This window comes from Scleropages formosus, chromosome 7, assembly GCF_900964775.1.
Source record: "Scleropages formosus chromosome 7, fSclFor1.1, whole genome shotgun sequence".
NCBI lineage: Eukaryota > Metazoa > Chordata > Actinopteri > Osteoglossiformes > Osteoglossidae > Scleropages > Scleropages formosus.
Window position 1 is genome coordinate 14605645 of NC_041812.1, and position 26267 is coordinate 14631911.

Genomic DNA, 26267 nt, shown 5'->3' on the forward strand with positions numbered 1-26267 from the left:
ATTAATCATTGACATTGTCTTGATAATCTAGAGTCCATGCATTCCATACACCTGCCAATATTCAGAAGAAATTCCATGAGTTCACAAAACTGTTAAGTGTCTTTCCAATCTTCTTGAAGTTTTTCAGTTCGTACACTTGATATATGGATTAAAGCAACAGGAGCAAATTGTTTGAAAAGTGGTGCTTTATTTAGTGATCATCTATTGAAAAGGGCTAAAGCCAGTAGCCACATTTCCCAGCTTGAGCCCTGCTTTACAGTTGAACTTGCAAAGCAGATCAGTCAAAACATGGCATACAGTAGATACAGTCAAGGAGGTATAATTCTATGGTGAGATATTAACATACTGCAAGTAAAACAGTCAAAGCTGATTACAATCCTACCTTCTAAGGCTTCACAACATCCCTTTCTTGAGCATTTCAAAACACCACAGCCAAATTTCTTTGTGTTCCAACCAGTTTCCTCATTAAATGTGCATTAAATTAAATTTCTAAGGCATTTAGACAGAGCTCATTTGGCTTTGAAATGTAAAGTCAGCAGTTTAAAAAAAGTTATGATTTGTCAGCCAGGGCATTTCATCAAGAGGGCATCTGTATTCCCATCACAGTCTGCAAAAAGAAAGAGATGATTGTAGTAACAGCAGCATTCAAAACTGACGAACACTGCACAACATTTTGTTTGAGCCAATTAAAATGAAATTAATACAATATTCCTAGATTTATAGTAATAAATGACATTTAATGTTATGAATCTAAGAATACTTTAGCTCGTAATGGGATGAAAATGTGGCCTATCCCCACAGCTACGATAGAATATGCTGTACATATGTGTATCTTAAGAGATTATGTTTACAGAAATACTAACCAAATAAATTACATTGTTGCCAGTACCAGGGTTGAAACAGAAGATTGCCACAATGCCAGGTCACTGTCACAGTTTCTCAGTATACATGATTTCACTGAAAACCTTATAAGCTCTAGAGACTGCAGTTTGCATGGTATAACTAGTGAAACATGCCAATTTCAGCAATTTCCAGAGCATTAAATAGCAGAAAAAAATCATCCACCTAACACAGTCAAGAATTCCCTGTACCCTATACACAACATAAAAATTAAATAGCTATATATACAGAAATCAAAAGGTAAAAACTTATGTTCAACCTTGGTACGTTGTCCATTTGTTCCCGTTTTTTCCTATATTCAGTAAATTGTGAGGTTTGTATCTTCATTTTGACACAGAGGATTAACATTCCAGCAAATTAGATTGTTAGCATTCACTACATTCATGCAACTAATGAAATGTTGATTGCTTGCAATTCAATCCTTTCATCTGAGGTGAAGCATCTACAAAATATTTTTGATGTTTTACATGTTAAAATGATTTTACTATCATCTTACTATGTAAGTTGTTCAACTTTATGTCTAGAAAGCAGCATGCTTGTATTAATGTCTACTTATCGTGATCATGTAATTTCTAGGTTAGCTTTTGTTCATTCAGTATATCTTACAGCAAAGTAGGAACTGTTCCATTGGAATAATCACATAAGTAACACCAAAACAAAGTTTTTTTTTTAAATTCAGAAAAGGATAGCATTTCTCCAAAAATCGTGCCTCCTCTGCCATGGGATGTCCATCATCTTGCTCCAGTTCCTTGGTATCAACCAATCAGAGAACTACGCCTTGACAGGTCCACATTGCTGGCGCTCAGTCCTCTGGATTCTGACAATCCACTGCTTGGTTGCTGAGGAGTTGGACATTGACATTAAATCTGTGCATAATATTAAACTGAACAAATAAAATGTGAGGGTTTAAAAAAGAATGCTCTATAAAAACAGGAGAAAGATGTTTGCCTATACTATTTTTAAACCCCACTTAATGACACTAATATATGGATATATATATCATCTGTGATAAAAACAGCCAAATTCTTTCTTCAAAATTTAACACAAGAAATTTGACAGTAATGCCTCCCTGAAGGGACACAAATCTGAACATCAAAGTAGGCTGAGATTAAAAATTTATGCAATAAATCCAGCCATGAATGAAATACCCCCCAACGCTTCTTCTATCAGGAAATTCAAAACACCATTTAAAAAAATGCCACATACAAATAACATTCTACATGCATTTCACATTTATGTGAAATAAGTGCCCCTTATGTAAAACAACAAATATTAGTGAACAGTAGGATCCACACAGAGAAAAGTGCTGTTGTCCTGCTCTGGTACAACCGGTTGTAAAAGAGTAGGCTGTATATTCTGAGGTCTTTAATGTGATGGGACTACATGACTGCTTCATACCTGTGGGTGGTCATCGGCACTCTTATTCAGGAAGTTGAGGGAACAGGCTCTTTTCATCCTGACAGACAGAAAAAAACAGTGTCAATCTGAATTTTTTAAAATAGCTTCACATTAAATTAGACATTTCAAATTAATTTGATCACGAAGGTTGTCAAAGTTGCTAATGCAGCAACACGAGTGTTCTTCACTGTTGGGTGAAAAATTAACATACCAGAGAACTCCACCTAAAGCTAGACACCATCAGAATTAGCAACAATCCTGGGTAAAGGGAAACGATGCATTGCCTCACATTCTACAGTGCTCCACCATGGGCACTAATTGCTATCTCACCCAGAGTTGCGAGATTCCTGTGGCCCACTGCCCTGCAGTTTTTTCACCAGCATCTCACTGCTCCGGCGCAAAGCATCACGAATCTTCCCAAAAGAACCGCTGCGACGCAGAGAACCATTTCCATCCTTGGGGGTGGAGGAATTATAGAGTACAATGTCCCTGCTCAGTAACTCATCAAACAAACATCTGGTATTAATCCGAAGCATCAAATCTTGCATTTATTCCAGCTTGCAACTAGCAGTATTGGACACCGTGAATCGTTCTTGTTGTTTGTAAAAGTGGAGGAATCTTTTCAATACAAAAGTTACAAGACAAATTATTAAAATTCCTAAATGTGAAGTGAAGTTGACAAGTGAAAGGGGAAAACAGACCCCATTCCACTCGGCCCCCTCATCACCCTTGGCATCCCCATGTGGGCTCCCAGATCCATTTATTGCTTCCCGACTCTGTTGTTCTCTGGCTCCTGACATCCCATCCTTCAGCAGTTCCACCACCTTGCTCTGGTTTATGGCATCAATTCCCTAAGACAGAGAAGTAATGAGACAGACCGAAAAGTCACTCCTGGGAACTTATTCTCTCAAAAATTATTATAAAATGTATACTGTTGAGTATAAATGCTGAATGAAGGATTACCCAAAATGTGAATGACAATCTCAGCATGCAGAGGCTCCACCAAGTGAGTGGGCTTTCATCATTCAGCGTTAGTGTTTACCAACAACGCAAGATCAGCAATGAGCCATTGCTACTGTGTTCTCAGACCTGTTTACGTGACTTTGTAGCACACTCCTCCAGTGTCTCAGCAGCCTCCAATTTGCCTTGCCGACGATACAGCGACCCCAGGCTTTTCAGAGTAGTATTGACTGTAGGGCTAATAAAGGAAATGCTCTTAAACATCCAAAGAAATATTCAAAGGGAAAACTACTGCATTTTTCACATAGTTAAAAATATAGCATAGTTCCTTTTAACATCAATTTCTTAATGTTTTTGACACTGCATATAGCCATGTGGTGTTTGCAGAAACTACTAAGTGTTACAATATCAAAGACAATTCAGCACTGACCTGTCTACCTTGCAAGCCTTATACCAACTGCCGTATTCCCCATAAGGACCAGAGTCTTTACGTTTGCCCTGGTAGTGTACAGGCACAAGTGGTGATATAGTAAAGAAGAAACAAAGCACAGGAAGAAAATCATAACCAAGCTTCAACAGCCATCATTAATCATTAAACTGCACTCCATTATTCAAAGACGGAAAAATAAGATGTAAATGATGGTAATTAAAAACTATACCTTGTTCTCTTCCCTTTCTTCTGCATGCATCCAAATAGGCTTGTTGTCATCTGGAAAAGTCAAAATATAGGTCACTTTATGCACATGACACATGTCCTGCACTCATCACTTTGATCAGGTAATATTCCCATCCCATATACTGCATGTTCACGTGAGCTTGTGGTAGGTAGTTGTGTAAAAAAGTTTAAGCACCCCGGTTAAACTGTACATTTAATCTCAAACCAAAAAGGAGTTGATGCTGGATCTGCATGGAACATAGTTTCTTTTTGCCAATTTTCATGCAGTGAGTATTAAACTGGATATCCCATACTGAAAAATAACAAAAGAAGTGAATATGACATATACAAAAGTCTGGGCATTAAATCAGTCAGTAACACTTCTTCAGTATGTTACATTCCCACAAATTTTCATATTTTCAAAACCTTCATCAATCTCTCTGAAATATCCAACATTTTTGAACTTCAATTTGTCCACTGACTGTTGGACATCAGCTTCAAGGATTTGCCATTGTGCTGAAAGAAGGCAGAACAATCACAACCTGTAACATTGCAAGAAGCAGAATATTTAACATCTCCTTTCAAATTTTGGGACCTTTGGGGGTCAAATTGATACGATATGGATAAACTAAAATCAAATTCTGTGAAAGGGGTGTCACTTTCCATATACCAGATTGTTTTCATTATTTATGAAGGAGGTAAATGAACAAATAACTACTGAAATTTGCACTATGACCATCAGTATAGATCTTAAGCTCATATAAATTGTTGTAAAAAATCATTAATTCTTTTTCAGTACCCATTTGCCAAATGCAGTTTTACAGTTGCCCACAACCTATTTTGTAAGTATAGGATGTAAAGCAGGGAGCCTCCAGGATGGGGTGCCAGCCCATTGCAGGGCAATTACACACACAGACATACATTCAGACACAATGGGGAATTTTGAGACCTCAATTTACCTGAAAAAACATCACTGGTCTGTGGGAAACCAGACAACCAAAGGAAACATGAAATGCTGGAAGGACACATGAACTCCACACAAACTTAGCTGGATTCTAAGTCAAGTCCCCATGTGCTGCTCAGGCGCTGTGAGGCTCCAGCACTAACTGCTGTGCCACCAAACTGCCCTTGTGAGAATAACCTTGTTCAAAAACAAGTCTTGTTCTAATGTAGTAAGAGTCCTAAGGGGGCACTGCTAGGAAAACATCTAATTTCTTTAATTTTTGTTTCTTGATCCAGCTGAGTACATTCATCACAGCCCAGCCAAAACTACAAAGTTCCCATACTCATAAAAGTAATGCAAGAAGTAACTGAGTCAGGAATATAACTGGGTGTCAAGTCTATCCAGCTTACTGTTGACAGAGCCAAACTCTTTCTCATGTGCACGTGTCAGAATTTCCTTGTAGAGAGACTCTGCATCTTTGTACTTCCCTTGTTTGAGGTAACATGTAGCCTGAGAGAAGTGGGAAGATAAGGGGGAGAAGAGAGAGATATATTTTATTTACATGTTGGGATAATACAAATCATTGTATTATTATACACAGGTTCATAATTTAACAAATAGGTATATAAGAATTCATCGTAACAGGATAGATCTAGTAGAAAGGCAAGCTACAAACATCACAGTGTATCCCAAACCTCAGACTGAATGGTCACTAGTACATGGTATTTAAATAAGCAGGCAATTATCACGATTAGCTACAGTGCTAGTGGTTAAACAATGCAAAAAAGAGCGATGGAACAGCTAAAGATCCTCAAAGAAAAGATCAGAAATACTGCATTCGAACACTTAAAAGTTGAGATTCCATAAACAACCATTTAGTTTCAAAAAAGGACCACCAAAATACAACCATCCTTCACATAACAGGATGTAACCTGTACAAAGAAAAACTGCTACCTACAACGTATTAATTCAGGGCAAGTACCTTAGTCAACGGTACTACAGTAGGAGGTGGGATTCGAACCAGGGTCTTTTAAAAATTAACCAAACATTTAACTATTAACTCAGTTACTTAAATTGAAATAAACAGCTTCAATAACACAAATACTTTTACACCAGTGTAAACAAAACTTTAATCTTGCTATTAAAGGAAGTTCATCTGATGTGAGACATTATCATGCATGAAAAATACCTTTTATTTTGGTTTTTAAATTAGTCTTAATTGACCCAGCTTTCTTCTATGAACAGATTATTTTCTTCCACCAGAAATAATGTTAATTCAATCCCCCACAATAAAGTCTCACCTAAGCAGGTGATTTCAGGGAACAAATTAAGCGCAATAAGAGAGGGATGGGTGTATGGTATTTTCTCCCGTTACAAGAGACCAAGCCTTACTGAATTTATAACAATTAAATTACTTCAGTTCAGCAAAATCATTTCTTCTCTATTTCACTTAACAAGTTCACATAAGTTAAATGTAATAGGAAGGTCACATTACTGTATGGGCCAAAAGCCCAGCTGCTCACCAGGTTGTTCTTGGTTTTGGCCACGTTGGGATCATCAGCACCCAGCTTGGACTCGTAAATTTCTAGAGCCCGGCGATAGTAGTACTCCACCTCATCGTACTTGCCTTGATTCTGGCACAGCAGCGCAAGATTGTTCAACTGCTTGGCCACATCTGGGTGGTACTTCCCCAGAACCTGAACATAAGCAGCAATAGCTATTATAATTTGAAAATATTTGATGGATACTGAATGGTGTGATATCCAAGATATAAATTGTGCATTACCTTTTCCCGAATTTCAAGTGCCCGCTTGCACAAAGGCTCCGCTTCCTTGTATTTGCCTCTTTTGCCATATAGCACAGCCAGGTTATTGAGGGTGGCAGCCACTGCAGGGTGGTCCTTGCCCAAAGTCTTTTCTCTAATAGCCAGAGCATCATTCAGCAGGTGTGCAGCCTCTTTGTACTTATTCTGATCCCTGGTATAAAATGACATTGTTACGCAACTTTGGCCAAATCTCATTTATCGTCATTAAAATAACACATACATTTTTAAGCAATACTGTGGCTCACTTGGTGGTTATAGAAAACAGATCCATAGATGAACATATATTTTCTTTTGTGATGTATCTTATTAACAAGGCATGGCTACAAATAGCTACAGTACAGACCTATAAACCAATGCCAGAATGTTGAGCATGGTGGCCACATCTGGGTGGTCATGGCCAGAGGTTTTCTCCAAGTCCTCCAAGGCCTGTTTGCACAGTGGTACAGCCACTTCGTAGCGGCCCTGGGAGGCATACTGGATCACCAAGTTGTGGAGGGTCCTGAGCCGAGTTGGAATTTCATACCCTCCCTGTTGCGCTGTCACTTCACTGCTGGGTTGGGCTGGAGACAAAATCAAAAACGTTTAGCTTCAGTAGCCAAAGAGCACCCTTCATACATTTCTGGTTAACATACCACTTTGCACCTACATCAAGGTACACGATCCACAGAGCGGTAGCACACAGGCTGGTTTTCGCATAATTACATTTTTTCATTGAGCACCCTGTGTTGCAGGGTTAGGCTCCGGCTCGCCGCGATCCCGCTCAGGACAAGTGGCCTCAGACAATGTGTGTGTGTGTGTGTGTGTGTTTGTGCATGTGCATTTAGCAGACACTTTTCTCCAAAACAAGATATAATGATTATTAACTAGAATTTAGCTGACAGTTTTATCCAAGGTGACTTACAGCACTAGATACACTGCAGTAAACTCCCTAGGATCATTAACATCTCTATACACCAGAGCACATACAGTCACTGATTCACCCAAAACACATCTTTAGACTGTTGGACGAAACCAGAGCACCTAGACGAAACCTACGCAAACAGGTGAGAATATGTCAACTTCACATAGACTTTATGGGGAACGAACCCACGTCCAATCATGCAGCTCAGGTACTGTGAGACACCAGTATTTCCTGTTGCACCGTGCCCTTTTGTGTATTTGTAAAGACACCAGAAATTTGAGGGAAGAAAGATTAGAAACATGAGGGAGGTATGGTCATGAGGTATGGTTCCAGGTACAGTTCTGTAACTCACATCTGACAGCACTGTTCTTCGATGGCTTGCTTCCTATATCACAAATAAATTCCAGCATATATACACACCGATGACAATCCTACTCTCCCTTCCTTATCCCTGGGGAAATATGGAATACCACACGGCTTAGTGTTAAATCCGTTAGCCGTTTCACTGTATTTGCTTTAGGAGATATTTGGAAACATCGATTTCAACTCCTGCGTCGATAACACTCAGGTCTACTGGAAGCCCAACATGTGTCATCTACAAACTTTCACCCAAAATGCAACAACTGGGATTCTCACTGACCCTAAAAATCGTATCGGTTCCATTGTTCAATCTGTACACTGAATCCTGCAATTTTAAAATGCTTCTAATAGCCTATAAGACACTTATCAGACTAGTGCTGTCTTACATCACCAAGGTCATTACTAAATACTCAATGAATTGTGCACTTTGCTTACAAGATGCCAATTCTAAGTCCCATAGTCTATTTGAAAACTAATTTGCACACTACTTAATACAGGGCCCAGACAGACTAATAACCGACTCTGTACTTTCCTCCATCTGTTTGGATCGTCTGGTTTTAAACTCTTCTTTTGGCATTAGCAGTTATACTCATTTTCGCTTTCCTTTTTTATGTACCTGGGGCAACACGATGTCCTAATTCCCTAATTTGCCACAAGACATCCAAGAAACCCCTGTATGCAGCAGACATCAACACTTACTGGACTGGATCGCTAGAGACTACTGCATCATGACGTCTCTCTATTCTGATGCCAACTCTGCAGCTTCCTGAACTTCTTAAGAATAGAAGCACCTCACATAGTATCACTGTAATACGTACACTAGAATGGTACACTGGTACTGGCTCCATAGAGCTTTATTCTTCTCCCTTTTACCTGGGCCTAGGAGGCTTTTTTGTAAATTTCTTTCTGCTTTTGCCAAATGCCTTACTCCAGATTGGTACAGTAGCAAACTGCCTTCTTCGCTTATTTTGACCTTGCTTTTATTTAATTATCACTTATGTGTCAGTTGTATGGACTCTATTGTTCAGTGCTGTTGGTATGAATGCTTCATAAAAATAAATTATGTAGATACTGAAATTGAGTGAAAGTTAAAGCAAAAAAAAACACCACCCACTGCAACTGCCCATGGACTACATCCTGACATTTCTGACTTAACAGGTTCAAAATTTACCATCCAGCACACAGGGCATGAGGTAGTGTAGTGTTTAGAGTAATCAACTTAGACTGGACAGAGCCAGGTTTGTAATACATGGACCAATTAAGGATTGCTCCAGTTGTACAAATTGCTAAATAAAAGCTTTAATAACTTTACGTAGCATGCAAAAATCTGTCATTGTATGCCACTTTGGAGAAAAGTACTGTATAGTGTAAAGGAATAAATAAGAACAATGGACAGTGTAGTCTAGGTCCTTAATCCAGCACTGTTCACAACACACATGTCGATCTTAAAACACCACCTCTCGCAAAGAAAACAAATTTTGACCATGCAAAGTAAACCACCTTGTCCTTGATCATCGTCATTGGGGAAGAGGTCATCCAAGCTGTCTTTGGATGTCTCGTCGTTCTTTTCATCAGACGGTGACATGTAATCATCTAACTTTTTAATCTGATTCATGAACTCTAGGTGCTTCTTCTCCTCTTCTAGCTGGGCCACGCTCTGCTCGCTCTTTTGTAACTTGTTCTGTGTATTGGCCAGCTCATCACGTAGCCACTGGTTCTCCTGGCACAGCCGCCGCACCTGAGCACGCAGTTTCTGTTTCTCTGACTCCACTGCACTGAGATGGCTAGACAAGGCGATGATCACCTGAGGTTAGAGAAAAGAAATTGCAGAGACAGCCCAACATCCAGTCCCCCACAGGTCAATCATACAATCTATCCTTGCCTTTGTATACTTCTTAATCCCCTCTTACAGTACCTGAGCCTCTCCAAGTCCAAGCTCAATAGCTTCCAAGCTTTTGCGAAGTAGCCCGGATTTCTCCTGGGCTGTGGACGGGTGTCCGCAGTCAAGCAGGGAATTGAGCAACTGGGTATGCTCCCCACGCAATGTCTCCAGGCCCTGTATCACAGCCTTTGTGTTGAGCACAATCTCATCCTGGCTGAGCCTTTCCAAGGCCTCCTCACGTGGGTACACCATGGTGGACATCTCCTAGGTCCACTGCAACTTGAGGAAAAAACCAGGCATGAGTAAGTCTACACTGGTGCTCCTCCAGCATCAGGGAACAAGTCCTAAACTAGAAATTGCAGAAAATTAATGTTCAATTCAATTGTTTTGCCTCCTGCCAAATGGCTGCCTGAGTCTTACATTCACAGTGTATCAATGAAAAGAATAAACAAAATTAAAAAGCTAAATTACAGCCACTGATGATAAACCATGCTAATAATTTTCAACTATTCCAGAAACATCCAAGAGTTTTCTTTTGTTTGTTTTTTTTTAAACTCAACACCTTGTCTGGCATTACAAAAACTGGACACATGGCTATGGAAATGTAAATATTTCCACACCATTATTGACTTTCGGCACATAACCCTCTGGATGAAAAGATAAGCAACGATGAAAGCAACCCAAGTAAAGACTGCTCCAAAAATAAGTATTTTCCTTAGAAAATTTCAGCACCAAAAGATACACAACCTACAGCACAATGTCATTCCCCCCCCCCTTATATGACGCATCACAGCACACCAACGGTGGGTTTCGAAGGCCAAGCCAAACAGAGTGTCGCAGTCGTTCTCCAACCCCCGTTACACGTTCCCCATGCTTCTTGACATTTCCACCAATTTACTGCACAATTTTCTCCAGACAAAAAACTGACAGTGAAGCACCACCGCAGTGAAGTCCCAACCTCAGAAATGCGGACTGAGAAGAGGGCACTGGTCTGGGAATGACTGCAGAAGAGGAGCCGGGAAGCATGCTCAAACTTATGAATGTTACTGTACACGACTAGAAGTGCTGTATGAAAGCAGTAATGTAGAGACACACACATTGTGACTTAGTGGACCAGTTCCTCACAGGCGTAGTAAAGGTACTGCGCTCATTCCCTCATAATCGCCAGAGATGCGGCACTACAAGACCCATTCTAGCAGTCTAAGGTGAAAATATAACAGTGAAATAATACAGAACCTCGGCCGGTGAGGACAGCCTACATGCGCCACATGCGCCAGCTGCACGAACGCGTCCGCGCGCCCCGAGACACGAAGCGAGCACGCAGCTCTGCTCGCCCAGACAAGTGGCCCTCGTGCACTTCCCCTCGCACCGCCGGGGGGCACTGTCGCGCACCGCCTGCCCTTTCGCAGTGTCCCTCGATTGACTGCAATGCACCAACGTTCGGGCTCCTTCTCCATTTCCACCAGCGCGCTCGCGTTCGTTCCGCTCAGGGCGTCACATTTTGCGCAAGCCAAAAAAAAAAAAAATGTTTTCTTTGTCAAGTACACATTTACTCCTCCAAAAACGGTAACAGCAGTTAATACGAGAGAAGGTGCATCACACAAATAACGGCCGCGAACTGAACTTTATCTCTAGAAATTGTTACACGAGATCAATGGAAAATATCGATTAAATTTGACAGATTAACCTTGCATCGTATTTTAGACACGGCGGTTCGGGTGTGGAATTTGTCTGCTGGCAGCACTTCAGTTACATTCCTTCAAAAGGCTATTGTGAGTTAGGGACCCGGCTTGAATTTCAACTCCGACGCTGTCGTGTCGAGCTCTGATCCAAAAGCAGTGAACGGCACTCCACAGTACGGACAATGTCGGCCTTATTTTTTAACAGCTCTACGTGCTAAACTATCACCCGGTGGAAAATAATAACAAAAAAAGCCCACAAAAATCACGAGCGGTTTCAGCGACATGTGGATGTGCCCGATTCTGAGCGGCTCGGCGCGATGGAGGCGAAGCGGCCGACGCGCCGCAGCATCGTTTCAATCTGCAGCCTCCTTTCCGCCGCGCGGAGCAGCATCGCTGCGTTTCTACATCACCGGCACGTTTCCACCAGACCCCTGGTACCCAGCGAACACTAAATGAACATAAGTGCACACGCAGACTACTGGTGTGCCTTCTTAACAGATATTACCGTTTTAAAGTGACGCGGGAACAGAGGAGAACCAGTTCGGATCTTCACCGGTGAAACGTTGCTGAAAAGCCCGCAGAGAGCAAGTTGCTCCCGCTCCTCTTGTGTTTACTTTAGTCTCCGCAGAGCCGCTTCATTTATCGTTTACCGCCGTGTGCCGCTTGCTGCAAAAACGCCTGACGCCGTGCTTTGAACACGATGCATTACAGGGAAAGAGAGCGCGAGAGACCCCCGAGAGACCTCCTCGCGCGCTCGTTCAGCGCGTTCTCAGTGAGCGGCGGCTGGACGCGGGAGGCTCCGCAGCGCCGACCTCTCCATCGCTGCTCCTTCTGGGTGGGAGTGAGCCCGCTTCCTCCAAAGGGCACCATTCGCGTATGACAGCAGGAAGCTGAAAATGGCTGTTGTCAGAGTTCTCCCAGAATTCTTAGCCCTTGTCTAGAGAAATGACATCATCATCATCATCCCCATCACCATCATCAGCATTACCACCATCATCATCGTCATTGTCATCATAATAACCGCGACCCTTGCAATACATTAAAACCTAAATTACTATTAAGATACCACATGTAACAGAAGGGATTTACAAATATACAGTGCTGAAGGTGCGTGAAGCCCTTGTGTCCCTTAGTTTTACTACCACATTGTTATTCAATGACAATCAATATAAGTGTGTAATGACCAGTTCCATATATGTTGCTTTAGAGGAAATCGTGTGTAGTAGAAAAACAGCAGTGCAGGTGTAAAAAGAAAGTGAATCCCAAAGTCAGTAGAATCAGATGTGTAAATCACAATCATTCATTCATTTTATAAGTTGTAATATTTTATACAGTATTAATGACCATCCCTATATGGTTTACATATTTTCAGTTAGCATTGTATAACCTACAATTTATTAGAGAAACACTACAACATTACCACATCAGTTAACACTACCTAAAACAAAAGGACACCTTAACCATTCGAGCTAGGAATGCGAAGTAAAAATATTACAAGCTCTTGATTTATGTTGTATACCAGCAATACAAAAAGGCAAACAGGTAAGTAGGCAACTTGCTGAGAACTAATTCAATGTGTAATTCAAAGTGTTAGACCCAAACACAAAGTAACCCACTGAATGATTGTGTTCTTCTGAAACAGTGTTCCTGAAGACAATAGTCAATTATTCTTTTTTGTAACAAAACATTTTTAACATACATTTTTCTTACTGTGCGGGGGCGTGGTGGTGCAGTGGGCTTGGCTGGGTCCTGCTCTCTGGCGGGTCTCAGGTTCGAGTCCTGCTTGTGGTGCCTTGTGATGGACTGGTGTCCCATCCTGGGTGTGCCCCCTCCCCCTCCAGCTTTGTACCCTGTGTTGTCATGTTGGGCTCTGGCTCGCCGCAACCCTGCTCAGTGTGTGTGTGTGAGAGATTGTTCTTACTAATGAACAGTCTTTTAAAAGACACATAAACAATAATCACAACATCAAAAAAACACACCACATGTAGTGGCGTGAAATGATGTAGAAGTTATAACTTCACTGCATAATTTCTAAGTTTAAGGATCAAAGAAAAAATAATGTTGTTCTTCCACTTACTCCTCTGTCTGATATGGATCAAGATACTTAAACATTTAAAAAATATCCAGCAAGAGCAATAGCTAAAAAAAGAAGGGGGAATGGACACTGAAGATATTTCCAGAGGAACTAGTACCAGTGATTATAAGCAATGCTTCATTGATGAAAATAATGTTAGGAATTAATGGTGGTTTTTTCTTCTACCAACAGCACAAAACATACATGGCTACATTTCCAATTCATTGACAGAATAGTAACCTATGTGGGCGTTATGAAACAACATAAAATAAATGATGATTCCAATGATCAGGGCAAACAGTGTTATTTCTTTAAAAAACAAATAACTTAGATGATTGTAGGGTTCCCGATCCGACAAAATGGAGAGAATGGATGTTTACCAGCTCCAAATATCCTCCAAACATCTTATGCTCTCGATCACCCAGCAAACACACACACACACACACACACACACACACACACACACACACACACACACACACATTTTCAGAACCGCTTGTCCCATACGGGGTCACAGGGAACCGGAGCCAACCCGGTAACACAGGGCGTAAGGCCGGAGGGGGAGGGGATACACCCAGGACGGGACGCCAGTCCGTCACAAGGCACCCCAAGCGGGACTTGAACCCCAGACCCACCGGAGAGCAGGACTGTGGTCCAACCCACTGCGCCACCGCACCCCCATATATACCCAGCAAACAGTTAATAGTTAATAGTTAAAGACAGAAATACAACAGTCCTGTTTAAACCTAAAAAAGGAATGAAAGTTCACAATGGCAATGACGGCCATGGTGTGGTGAACAGCAGTCCTGCAGAGATGTGCCAAACCACAGCAATGCCCACAACTTCAGATACTAAGGACAATATATCTAAGTTGAACAGGTGTATGGACACCAAGTCTGATGTTATTATACAGGGGTAGCTGGTAGGGTATTGGTTGGAGCATAGTGGTTAGTGCTGCTGCCTTTAGACCCAAAGGTTGCAGGTTTTAATCCCACATTCAGCTGTAGTGCACTTGAACAATGTGCTTACTTTAAAATGCTTGAGTAAAATTACACAGCTGTATAAATAGGTAAATAATTGTAGCTATTTTAACATTGTAAGTTACTTGGAGAAAAGCATCAGCTAAATTTACATTTACATTTATTCATTTAGCAGACGCTTTGGTCAAAGCAACATACATCTCAGCAAAAGTACAATTTATGCATTACATTAGGAGAAAGAGACATAGCTGCAGACATGTGACTCAAGCCAACCTAGTTTGTTACTTACCACTTGCTGCACCAAGGTTCATCATTCAAGTAGGTGCATAAAACACAGGATAGACAAATCCTGATAGCCTCCTACCATTTCTTAATTTTTTTTTTTTTTTAACATAAGATACACAAACAAGCAAATACGATGCCAGAGTAGTGGCTGAATAAAGGCTATATCTGGTAATGCTCATGAAGTTACGGTGCATTAACATTTACACTGCAGATGAGCTGGAGAGATCTTGGGCGAAGTGGGTCTGGAAAACGTGAGTTTTCAGACCCTTCTTGAATGTAGACAGAGTTCCAGCAGTTCTGAGTGAGAGGGGGAGGTCATTCCACCACAACGGAGCCAGGACTGAAAACCTCTGAGCTTTACCTTTCGTGCGCGGGACCACCAAGTGAGCAGAAGTAGATGAGTGAAGGGGCCTGGCTGGGGTGTACCAGCTGAATAAGTCTTGTAAATAGCTACGACTATTATGCAGGATGTATTTGCAGGACCAGGTTGTGGCTTCGATATGCTGAGAGAAAGACAGACTTGTGTCAGTCATTACTCCCAGACTCTTAGCCAAGGAGGTAGGCAAGATGAGTGAGTTGTCTAGTTTGATCAATAGATCGTGACAGGAGGACAGGCCAGCTGGGAGGTAAAGAAGCTCTGAATGGATAAATGTAAATGTCTAGACCCATCTGGTGGAGAATATTAATGTAGAAACTACTCACAGATCCATATTATATAGGAAGATTGTTGTTGATTATCTGAAACACCCCTCTGCCTTGGTTCTATCTACAGATTTCCTCATTCTATTAACTACACTGATTTTGACTTAAGAATTATTTGCCATTTGTGGATAATTACCACATACACCCATAGATTCTACCATGTTGCTCAATTATGCTAATCCGGGGACATTTGAGCAGGATTTCATATACTATAGGGCTGATAGTTGGTAGTCTCAGTTTGGGGACAGATTATATTGATGATGACAGGGCGGCACGGTGGTGCAGCAGGTAGCACCACTGCCGCCCCACAGCACTTAAGCTGCGCGGTCAAAGGTTCGATAGGGCCGCCTCTCAGTCTGCGAGAAGTTTGGATGTTTTCCTCGTGTCTGAGTGGGCTTCCTCCCACATTCCGAAGACATGTACTTTAGGTGAATTGGTGATGCTAAACTGTCCGCTACCCTTTGACATACTAGCATCCCGCCCAGGCTGCAGCCTTCAGCCTATCCCAGTGATTCTGATCTTACACTGTTGCTGACATCGTGGCTACTGCTCGCTGCCATTTTAAAAGGTTGCGCAACTAACTGAAGGACCTTTTTCTGAAGTTATAGCTGTCTTACCAGTCGCCTGTAATAAAGTCAATAAATTAGCGTTTATTTACTGTCTACGGCGAACTATCTTCTAATTGCTGATCCAGATAAGTATGAAGATCAGTTTTATACATATAAGAGGCTGGATACAGAACCACGAACCTGATATAAATTGGAACATGACTTCAATGATGTCGTTCATCTACTTAGAAACATGCATTATGTTAGGCACCTATAGGGGCCATCCAAGAGATTGCACCGCCTTACGTGTCGTCATGTGTCTTTTAGTATAGATGTGTAGGGTCTGCGGAGAGGAGTCGGTAAAATTGGTTGTTTTCAGGGTTTTGTTTGTGTGGTAGGAAGCGCTACAGTAACGGGTTTACGGCAAAGAGAAATATTGAACACACAATTCGCTGTTCAGTCGCACATTTTAAATTCAAATAGTTCATAGTGCGAATATTCAATCACACCTGTTCTGTCCAGAATTTTTCCACTTTACAAATTGTGTTATAATATAATATTCATGCTTGGCCGGAAAGCTGTTTCTACTTCTAGGGGACTAATTTTTTGCTGCTCTCAATCCGCTGGAAAACTCAGTTTAAGACAGCTGTGCAGGTACTCGTAATGCGAATATGTCCTCGTTTTATCCCAATTATTCCAATTCAATTGCTTCAATCAGTATGAAATACTCCGCTTTAATATTTTTATTATGTTCAGACAAACACGGTATAAAGTCAGTGAATCACTGCTGAGGACTGTGCGGACAGTGTATGGAGGAAGTTAAATACTTTGATTTTACTTGCTTAAGCAGTTGTTTAATGTTTTATGTGAGAAGGAATATTAAACTTGTTGTGGGAAGGGTCAGAGTCAGTCGTATATGGCTGTAAATTGTGGCACCGAGCAAATATCACCATCCACAATATTAATAGCTACTGTTAAACTTTGATGAAAAATGGTCTTTTTCCATTTTTGTCAACCACTTGTCCAACTTCCACACTGTTCAGAATCCTCACAGCAACCTGTTTAGAAATAATATCTGTCTTTAGGATGTCTTTCAGGCCAGTGGCAGCAGTCTGTCAGGTGAACTCTACACCAGACAAGGAAGTTAACTTTGCTGCTTGCGTGCGATTGGTGGAGAAGGCAAAAGAAGGCGGGGCCAATATGGTTTTCCTCCCTGAGGGCTTTGACTACATCGGTTCCAGCCAAAAAGAAACTTTGCAACTGTCGGAAAACCTTACAGGGGACACAATCTCACGTTACTCGGACCTTGCCAGGTGATTTCCGCTGTGAAGAGACACTAGACTGCTTTTCTCATAAAAAGAGAAAAGGGGGGGGGGTGGACACTTTACTTACTATGATGTTCCATTTTCTGCTGCATTGACTGTTCACAGTTTGTAGAGGATTGATCAGCAAAACTGGAACCATTCAGCTTTCATAATGTAGTATTTGATAAGTGCAAGTAAAACTAAATACCTACTGAGGTCATTGTAAACAAAAATCAGCTTCATTCTGCAATTTTTGCTTTCAGTGGGTTTACCATTAGAATCTACGTAATGGTACGTTTGTATCATTACAGTTCTTGCAGTTAAATCAAAAGTGGTTTGAGATTGGCAGAGGAGAGTCCTGGGTTTTAGAACTCAGATGATTTTCCTTCCCCCCATTTTAGGAAGCTGAACATATGGCTTTCCCTGGGGGGATTTCATGAAAGAGGAGATGACTGGGAACATGATAGGCGGATCTACAATACTCACCTCATCATTAATGGAATGGGTATTAATCTTACAGGAAAATATTAAGTCATTTTAATGTGAATCACATAACAAAATTGCAACTGCAACAAGACTAGAATACAAAAGTAAGAGCTCAAGTTCCATTTGTCTTCTATGCATAGGTCACATTGTGTCAGTGTACAGAAAATGTCATCTGTTTGATGTGGAACTACCAGAAAAGAAGGTGTCCCTCAAGGAAAGTGCCTTCACCATCCCTGGACAGAGTCTTTCACCCCCTGTTCAGACCCCAATTGGAAAGGTTAGTATTTTGCTTCCATAATTATAAAAGAGAGTAGTATAAAAACATTGTTCTGTTACTGAATTGAATTGAATTTAAATTCTAGGTTGGACTTGGTATTTGCTATGACCTAAGATTTCCGGAACTCTCAGTGGCACTTCTGCGTCAGGGAGCAGAAATTCTGACGTATCCATCAGCTTTCACAGTGGCAACAGGAACAGCTCACTGGGAGGTGAGCACGTTAATTTGCTGTAAGAATTACAGTGGTAATGTTTTACTAATGGTCTCATGTATAATCTAAAAACAAAATATTCTGTTTACGTGCATGTATGCCTTTTAACTATTTCTATTTTACCAAATATAGTTTTAACCAAAATTTGTTGATGAATTAATTTCATATAAATTTTTACATTTAATAATGAAGTGATTGGCTTTATCTTATTTCCAGGTTTGTATACAAACGGTTCCCGACTTACAATGGAGTTACGTTCTGATAAATCCATTGTCGAAAATGCATTTAATACACCTAACCTACCGAACATTGTAGATTAGCATACGTTCGATGGCCATTATGGGCTTGCCACCGTCATGCTTGGCAGTTATCTTGAGTTTCTCCTCAAGAGTAATTGCCTTCCTCGTTTTTTCACACCAGTAGCGGGAGACACAGATGGGCGTTTCGTACGGGGAGGGCAGAGGGGGGGCAGACAGGGAGATGCGGATTGCTGCCGCTGCCCAGCATCACAAGAGAGTATCGTACCGCATATTGCTTGTTTGGGGAAAAAATATACATTCGAAGTACAGTTTATACTGAATGCATATCGCTATCACACCATCGAAAAGTCGAAAAATCGTGACTCGGACCATCGTAACTTGGGGACCGTCTGTACTGAGTATTCTCACCATCTGCTGTGTATTTTTAATTTCAATGGCAGGTGCTGCTTCGTGCCAGAGCTGTTGAGACTCAGTGCTTTGTTTTGGCTGCTGCCCAAGTGGGATGCCACCATGCAAAGCGTGCATCATATGGCCATGCTTTGGCAGTTGACCCCTGGGGTGAGGTACTTGGTGACTGTGGAGGTACAGAGGTAGGCTTAACACTGGTGGAGATTGACATGGACAAGCTCAGAGACATAAGAAGGAACATGCCAGTGCTGCAACATCGACGAGAGGAAAAGTTCTACTATAGCCTAGATTGAAAATATTGTATTTTTAGTGCCATTTAATCTTCGTTGTAATATTCCATGAATAATCCAATCAGTTGACTGGTGATTGAGTGCTTTGAAGGAGCTGCACATTTGTGTTCTTTCCAATATATACTAATACAATGTTTTAATAATTATAAAATGTGCAGTAAATTATCTGTTAATTTTAAACAATGTTTTGTTTTCTGTTTTTGTTTTTTTTTTTTTTTTTTTTTTAACAGTTAACCACAGCTAAGACACAAGCACAGCAGCAGACTGAGTGTCCTAGCTGTGGCCTTGCAGTTAGTCAAAGTTGAGACACACCAGCACAATAGTTGGATAGAAGCATAAAATTAGTAATAAAAAGTTGAGGAATAATTAATGAATAAATTGCAGGAAATAAGTTTTGCAGAAAAGCTGTTATGTCCCTGTGTATGAGTGGGTGTGTATTTTTCTTTCTTGTTCTGTCTCTCTCACCCCCTCACTCTCTATACAGCTATCCTGTTTGTCATTTGTATATCTTCTTGTCATGCTTTATTAGTGATGCCATCACTGTTTCACCGCCAGCCAATCAGACCCCCTGCCGCAAGTTTAAAACAGCAGAAGTTGGATCCTGCGCCCCCAACTTGTTCCTCGCATTGCTTAGCTGGATATGTTTGGTTTAGATTTTTTCTATTCTTTAGCACCACTCATGTTCCTTTTCCTTATGTGACCTCATGTGTTTGTACATTCCATGTATATCATGTAATTAATCTCCAAGTATTCACTTGTACATAGTAAATCAAACGCTTGCATGGTGTGTGCAAAAGCGACTAATGTGTGTGCGCTCCCTAATATGCTTCCGTTACAAACAAATGTGCTATTGATAATAATTGAATGGAAGGTAAACACTGAAGTAATGCAAAAAAATTGACCCCAGAGTCTTATTTTGATAATTATTTCAGCTGTGAAAAGCGATGGGACTGTTGGTATATTTTAATGTACAGTATGAAAAATTAGGTTAAAGTGGATCTGGGTTACCTCAAAACCAAGGTATGCATTAGTGTCAAGATTCAAGGTGAGGGGAAAAACAAAATATCTTTTTTTGACAAATTTGTAATTGCTTGGCGTGCAACGTAGGGGGCGCTGGAGTGCGAGCGGCACATATTTGCGGACGGGAATAAAGCTCGGTGGTTCCTGTGTGAATCAGTAGGCTGTCGACACAATCGAAAACACTAGGAGCGTCCGACGATGAGTCGAAAGAGAGGACACGGTTTTACTGAAGCTGGTCTCTCCCCTAACCCCTCAAGCGCGCTGATGGACACGATGTGTCCCCGATCGCAGGCGGATGACGATTTCACTGAATTTCAGCCCGACGAAGACTTACTGGGTTCCGTGGACCAGATTACGGAACACCTTGGGAGAAACATTTCGGTGGTGCTCGAAACAGCGCTGTCGGAAATCAGGAAAATGGTCAGCGTTCGGATACGCGTCCTTAAGATGGAGCTCCGGGAGAAAAAAGACGAAATTGAATCGCTCAAGGCGCGACTGGACGCCTTTGAGAGAGACGGCAGAGATGTGCTTCCTCAGCCTGTGACTTTAGACACAGCGACATCCACAGCGGTCGCCTTCAGGAAAGCAGACAGTCACCCCACTAACAAACACAGTAACAGCGACTCGAAGAAGAGCAAACCTGGCGCTCCGGGCATTAAGAAAGAGAACATCGATGCGATTTGCGACTATTTGATGAAGGATAAGAATTCGCGGAGCAGTGCTGAGGTGGAGAGCGAGCAGAACAATGTCCCGTCGAGTGGTGACAGGGAGGGCCGCCACGAGCCGCACGCGCATGCGCACTCGCACCTCTGGACGGACTGTGTGATCAGCGGCGAGGCGCCCGCGGAAGGGGAGCCCGACTCTGCCTCCGAGGACATATTCAGCATGTTGCCGTCGGGAAGCAAACGAATTTACGACTACGAGTGGATGACAGGCGTAGAGTACGCGGCAGAGTTGAAAGGTGGCTCGTTCTAAACCTTTGTGTGTAGTCCTAGTGTGTGAGAGTGTAGAGAAGTACCTGCAACCGCCGCTCCTATGCCTCGGACAGTATGTGACTTATAATATGTGTGTAATGGTTGTCTGGCATTCTGCACTTAGCTTTATTACATGTAATATTTGTGTCCCAAATTCTCATACCACTCCTGTAGAATCCAAATCCTGTGCCAGTTCCCCAAGAAATCCCTTCAGTGCACAGACATACCCTGCTGCTTTTCATTTATTGTAGTATCATGTTTTGTTTTTTTTTGTTTTGTTTTTTTGTTTTTTTTTCCCCCTTTTCTTTTCTTGTCCCTTCTCCTCCTCAGGTGGGAGGGAACTGAAATGTGAAAATGGCACTCTTGTAGGTGGGGCTGACATCGAGGAGGGTGGGTCGCAGGGTGGGAAAGACATGTTGGCCCCACCGCCGGGCCCCTCCTCTCACACCAGCAACCAGGAGTTCCCCACAGAAACACAGGGCCTTTCGGGAGCGGCAGGGGGTACTGCTGTGGACGACCACCTGGACAGATTAGACTCAAGTGAGCTCAGGCTGCAACTGTGAATTTGTGAATTTGATATTTGGAAGGAGGTTTGCTTCTGCTTTATTTATTTTGCAAAAAACATTACCTTTACATGGCTACTCCTGTAATCGAAAACAAATGTTTATATGTATCTCCAAAAAAATTACTAGGAAGGTGATCAGTAATCATGGATATTCTAATTAATTTCATGCAGCTACTTGTATGAGGAACATTGGTTTATATGGGGGAAAGACACTGCACTGAAGTATCATGCATCTGCATCTACATCTCTCTTTCTGCTACTGTAATGCACACATTGTATTTTCTGTGTGATGTACGTCGCTTTGTAGAAAAGCATCTGCTAAATGAATAAATGTAAATGAGTATGTGCAGCCTAGTCTTCATTCCTGATGTCAAGATCAGTTTTGCACATTGAACAGATGCATGGTTTTTTGATAAAGTCATTAAGACGCAGCATTTCTCATGTGAACTTCTCTGCAGGGTATACTTATTGCCTAACTGATTGCTTCTCATTCTGTCCTTTCCAGGTCAGCAGTACCCTGCACACACTTACCTCTGTCCCCTCTGTGGAACCTTCTGTCCCGATACCTTGTTTTTGGAGGAACACTTAAAATTGATACACAGAGACAGCAGCGCGCAGATGCTGCAATCTGCTTCTAACCTTCCTGCTACGTTGCCAGGAGAAGAGCGTGGCGATCACAGAAGGGGTAAAGGAGAGGACAGGGCAGCTGGGAGAGGGGCCAGGGAGAAGAAGGTGGGAGGAGGTTATGAGTGTGCAGACTGTGGCCGGCACTTCAACTACTTGGGAAACTTGCGCCAGCACCAACGCATCCATACTGGGGAGAAGCCCTTCATCTGTCCTGAGTGCGGGGAGCGCTTTCGTCATGCCGCCCGCCTCAAGAGTCACCGACTGAGCCACAGTGGTGCTCAGAGTCCCTTTCCTTGTCCCCAGTGTGGCAAGGGCTTTCCAGTGTTGTCAGGGCTAAAACGCCACCAACGCGTGCACACAGGTGAGAGCCCTTATGCCTGCCCACAATGTGGTCGACGCTTTAAGGAGCTGGGAAATTTATACACCCACCAGCGCATTCACAGTGGGGCCACACCCTACTGCTGCCAACATTGTGGGCGCAGTTTCCGCCACCTGGGCACTTACAAGAGCCACCGCTGTACACCTACTCTGTGAGCTGTAACTGATGCCAACAGAGCCAGGGGATGAGGCAAGAAGGTCAGAAACCAAACTCAAACCTCCTGTATATGGAGTCTGGTATCTGGCAAGTTCAGGTGTACGTGGAGACTAGTGATTCTTTCAAGAATCGGTGACTCTTAAATGGTTCTGCTGAAACACTTATACCGGGGGGGAATAATAGAATTTAACATCTATCTTTGTAGACCAACTTTTTGTTTGATGTTATAATCACAGTGTAATGTGTGCATGAGGTACTTTTTAAGTTTTACTGTGGGTACACAGAGTTGCATGTTGATGTGGATTTAGAAACTCACAAACTCAATTGTTTGGGTAAGGTCACATTGTCAGATAACAGGCACCCACATGAGGTACATGGGAGCACTCAGATTTAGGGACATGCCTGTACAGATATGGATTCTTGATAAATCACATTAATGCTTGTTAAGTCTGTTGGTGCATCAATCCTCAACTTATATTCTGAATTAAGTATTTGTTATTTCAGGCATCCATTAAGTTAAACAGGGTGACACGGTGGAGCAGCGAGTAGCTGTGCCCGAGCTGTTCAGGCATAAGTTGAAAACCGCCTCAGTCTTTATGGAGTTTGCATGTTCTCTGTGTCTGCATGGTTTCCCTGTGGGTGCGCGGGTTTCCTCTTACAGTCCAAACATGTGCAGTTTAAATGGATTGGCGATGCTAAATTGTCCATAGTGTGTGAATGGGTGAGTAAGGGTGTAGCAACTCTGCGATGGACTGGACCCCCCCCATCTTCCACCCAGTGGTTCCAGGATAGGCTCCGGACCCCTGCGACCCTGACCAGGACAAGCAGTTAATGAAAATGCTTTGCTGGATTAAGTTAAAGGAAGTGTCCTTGAAATTAATGCTGAGAAACTACTTCCACTAGGTGGATGTTTTGTGACCCATACTACTGTAACTTTCCAAGTAGAAGGGCTACATACACACCCCATCAACCTATTACATATTTATTTTTGGTTTCATTTTAAGTTCTCTTATCGGTGCATTATCTTGTTTTGTGTATCTGCCTTACACAAATTAGATTTTATAAAAATGCTATATTTCTGTGTGAATCTGCAGTCTTTTCAGATAAGCATACACACATCAGAAAGATGCGGCATTATGGAAATGGTGGTAATACTGAGGAAAAAATATTTAAATTACCAGTTTATTATTAGGTAGCAAATTAACATTTGTTCATGGTTATGTACTTCTGCAAGGTAAGGTTATTTTTTACTCTAAGCTTATGTAAGAGCACACTGAAATAGTTGTCTTTACATTTCACTGTTATTTTGTGTGTATTTCCAAAACGAAAACCAGAAGTCTTAATCATTAATAAAAATGATAGATGTGAAGTGCTAATAACAGAATATATGCATTGAAATAAACATAGTTGCCTATACAATGAAAAATGTTTGGTGTTGCATGAACATGCAAAATCAAACCTCCTGGTATGTTGAACTATCTAACACGTGAGTATATGAGGATGAATGGATGATTCATGGATGGATGACATATACTGTATAAACATGGTAAAAGACTGATAGGATTTTAAGTATGTCAATAAAGCTTCATAATAGTTGATCATTGACTTTGATGTATAAATAACCTATTGAAGTATAAGAGATAGAAATAGTGTTTCACCATTTCTTAAAAAAGACAAAGTGGGACAGGTGATTTGATAATCTTTTGAAATAAATGTAATTCTTCTTGAAGGTAGAAGGTCCAGAAACTTATACCCTGTGTACTGAGATGACAAGTGTACTGTCACACAGGACCTTTGAAATTTGTTGACTTGATTGTGGCCAAATACTTGCTATCTGGGCATCTCTGTCGCTGAGGGCCTTTTTCAAAATTAGTTTTGTAGGTGTATGATAGGGAAGGACCAATGTCTTAGTACAGAGTGGTCTTAAATAAAATCTCACATACATTCCTTATATATGATAAATTTTGTTGTTTTGTGTGTGATTTTCAGGAAAATGTTTTGCGTTGGAAGAGATGCAAACAGGACTAGACCTTTACCCCACTTGAGATGTTTATAGTGCTACTTTGAAATGTGTGCTATTGCAAAGTAGTTATGCATTGAAGGAGATTGAAAATTGCATTTCATTACAAACAGTATGTGTTTATGGCAGCCAAATGAAGTAATATATCTGCAGAAAGTATTAATGTACAATGTCACATGGAGGAAAAACTTGACAAGGTGTGCAGAAAGAAATAAGAAAAAATCTACAAATAAGGAAATTCTAATTTGGTTGTTGTTTTATGTCATATAAATATTAATGACCATTTAAGATACCTAAAAAGAACATTTTGCGCCCTGGAACACCATAGTCTAGTTTTGGAGGTATTACTCCATGCCAGAATGACAAAGGCTGACAAAGAACACAACATGATGTCTGAACATCTTTCATACATGAAAATGAAAGCACCTCATATAAATTATGCATGCATTTGTAATCTATATGTTTAAGCAAATAAAGGCTTTTTTTATTGCAAAAATAATTTTGTATCTAGTGTTCACATACTTTAGATCTGGAGTCTGTAGAAGCCATTGTTGGGATTGTGTAGTAATAGGTACCAGTACATTTGGTCTGTGAGCTTCAGTTTATTTTTATATATTCATGCCAGAGCAAGACAGCACTGAAAAAGGTTGGAGTGCTGAATAAGGTCAGTTATAACATACATTACATAAATAATAACAGATCAAGCCATCTGAAGTTAACCTGTAAATAAACCGACGTCTCTGTTGTTAAGCTACTATTGATTGTGCAGTAGCAAAGTGACTTTGGATTTGCAAACAAATCCAGTTACGAACACCCAGTCAGTCCCTGTTGTGCTCATAAGTTGAGGATAGACTTCAAAAAAGATGCATAAAACTGATTGCCCTCCACTTTCCGGGTTGCACACAGTGAGGTGATACACTTTTTTCTGAGTTAGCGGTTGGCTTTCAAACACAGAGTGATAGCAGGATTTAGAAATGTTTCAGAAAATAAATAGGCGCAGACTATAGATGAATAGGTGTAAGAAGTTTAGTGTCAGTACATCTAGCATTATACAGTACAGTGCTGCTTGAAAGTATGCAAACTCCTTGTGTCCCTTAGTTTTACCTTTAAGTTATTTAATGACAATTAGTCTTTCTCATCTGACATTATAATGTCATGTGTAATGACCAGTTCCATGTTGCTTGAGGAAATCCGT

The 26267-nt window shown here is 41.4% G+C and overlaps 3 protein-coding genes across 8 annotated transcripts; 2 read left to right on the forward strand and 1 right to left on the reverse strand.

Moving 5' to 3' along the window:
* Nucleotides 1–184: 184 nt before the first annotated feature.
* Nucleotides 185–12415, reverse strand: klc2 (kinesin light chain 2). Of its 4 annotated transcripts, none has more exons than XM_018739471.2 (14): nt 12012–12415; nt 9858–10097; nt 9443–9746; nt 7025–7241; nt 6643–6832; nt 6380–6553; nt 5267–5366; nt 3918–3967; nt 3689–3756; nt 3388–3496; nt 3000–3149; nt 2629–2753; nt 2299–2356; nt 185–1739 (listed from the first exon to the last, which is right to left on the reverse strand). In XM_018739471.2, exons 2-14 carry the CDS (start codon nt 10083–10085, stop codon nt 1656–1658), a joined length of 1857 nt encoding a protein of 618 aa, XP_018594987.1. In that variant the 5' UTR covers nt 10086–10097; nt 12012–12415; the 3' UTR covers nt 185–1655. The 4 variants fall into 4 exon arrangements, with proteins under 4 accessions (XP_018594987.1, XP_018594986.1, XP_018594989.1 ...); XM_018739470.2 differs by having other exon boundaries at nt 9858–10103; XM_018739473.2 differs by lacking the exon at nt 12012–12415 and adding an exon at nt 11061–11968.
* Nucleotides 12416–16389: 3974 nt separating this feature from the next.
* On the forward strand, nt 16390–20195 carry nit1 (nitrilase 1). Of its 2 annotated transcripts, XM_018739233.2 has the most exons (7): nt 16390–16749; nt 17181–17408; nt 17801–17904; nt 18026–18162; nt 18248–18373; nt 19074–19223; nt 19562–20195. In XM_018739233.2, the coding sequence occupies exons 1-7, from the start codon at nt 16658–16660 to the stop codon at nt 19634–19636; spliced, it is 912 nt and encodes a 303-aa protein (XP_018594749.1). In that variant the 5' UTR covers nt 16390–16657; the 3' UTR covers nt 19637–20195. The 2 variants fall into 2 exon arrangements, with proteins under 2 accessions (XP_018594749.1, XP_018594748.1); XM_018739232.2 differs by having other exon boundaries at nt 19074–20195.
* A 181-nt stretch (nt 20196–20376) lies between these two features.
* Nucleotides 20377–25511, forward strand: znf16l (zinc finger protein 16 like). Of its 2 annotated transcripts, XM_018739230.2 has the most exons (3): nt 20377–21312; nt 21656–21865; nt 22396–25511. In XM_018739230.2, exons 1-3 carry the CDS (start codon nt 20550–20552, stop codon nt 23049–23051), a joined length of 1629 nt encoding a protein of 542 aa, XP_018594746.1. In that variant the 5' UTR covers nt 20377–20549; the 3' UTR covers nt 23052–25511. The 2 variants fall into 2 exon arrangements, with proteins under 2 accessions (XP_018594746.1, XP_018594747.1); XM_018739231.2 differs by lacking the exon at nt 21656–21865.
* Nucleotides 25512–26267: the final 756 nt, after the last annotated feature.

What these genes read in the sequence shown, in the direction of transcription:
- klc2 (XM_018739471.2), bottom strand. Translation starts at nt 10,085, where the DNA reads ATGTCCACCATGGTGTACCCACGTGAGGAGGCCTTGGAAAGGCTCAGC. An exon ending in CACTTGAAATTCGGGAAAAG is followed by an intron (nt 6,554 to 6,642) that starts GTAATGCACAAT and finishes GCTTATGTTCAG; the next exon opens with GTTCTGGGGAAGTACCACCC. An exon ending in AAGAAAGGGAAGAGAACAAG is followed by an intron (nt 3,757 to 3,917) that starts GTATAGTTTTTA and finishes GTACACTACCAG; the next exon opens with GGCAAACGTAAAGACTCTGG.
- nit1 (XM_018739232.2), top strand. Translation starts at nt 16,658, where the DNA reads ATGCTTGGCCGGAAAGCTGTTTCTACTTCTAGGGGACTAATTTTTTGC. An exon ending in CGTTACTCGGACCTTGCCAG is followed by an intron (nt 17,409 to 17,800) that starts GTGATTTCCGCT and finishes CCCCCATTTTAG; the next exon opens with GAAGCTGAACATATGGCTTT. An exon ending in TTCAGACCCCAATTGGAAAG is followed by an intron (nt 18,163 to 18,247) that starts GTTAGTATTTTG and finishes TTTAAATTCTAG; the next exon opens with GTTGGACTTGGTATTTGCTA.
- znf16l (XM_018739230.2), top strand. Translation starts at nt 20,550, where the DNA reads ATGAGTCGAAAGAGAGGACACGGTTTTACTGAAGCTGGTCTCTCCCCT. An exon ending in GTACGCGGCAGAGTTGAAAG is followed by an intron (nt 21,313 to 21,655) that starts GTGGCTCGTTCT and finishes TCTCCTCCTCAG; the next exon opens with GTGGGAGGGAACTGAAATGT. An exon ending in CCTGGACAGATTAGACTCAA is followed by an intron (nt 21,866 to 22,395) that starts GTGAGCTCAGGC and finishes TGTCCTTTCCAG; the next exon opens with GTCAGCAGTACCCTGCACAC.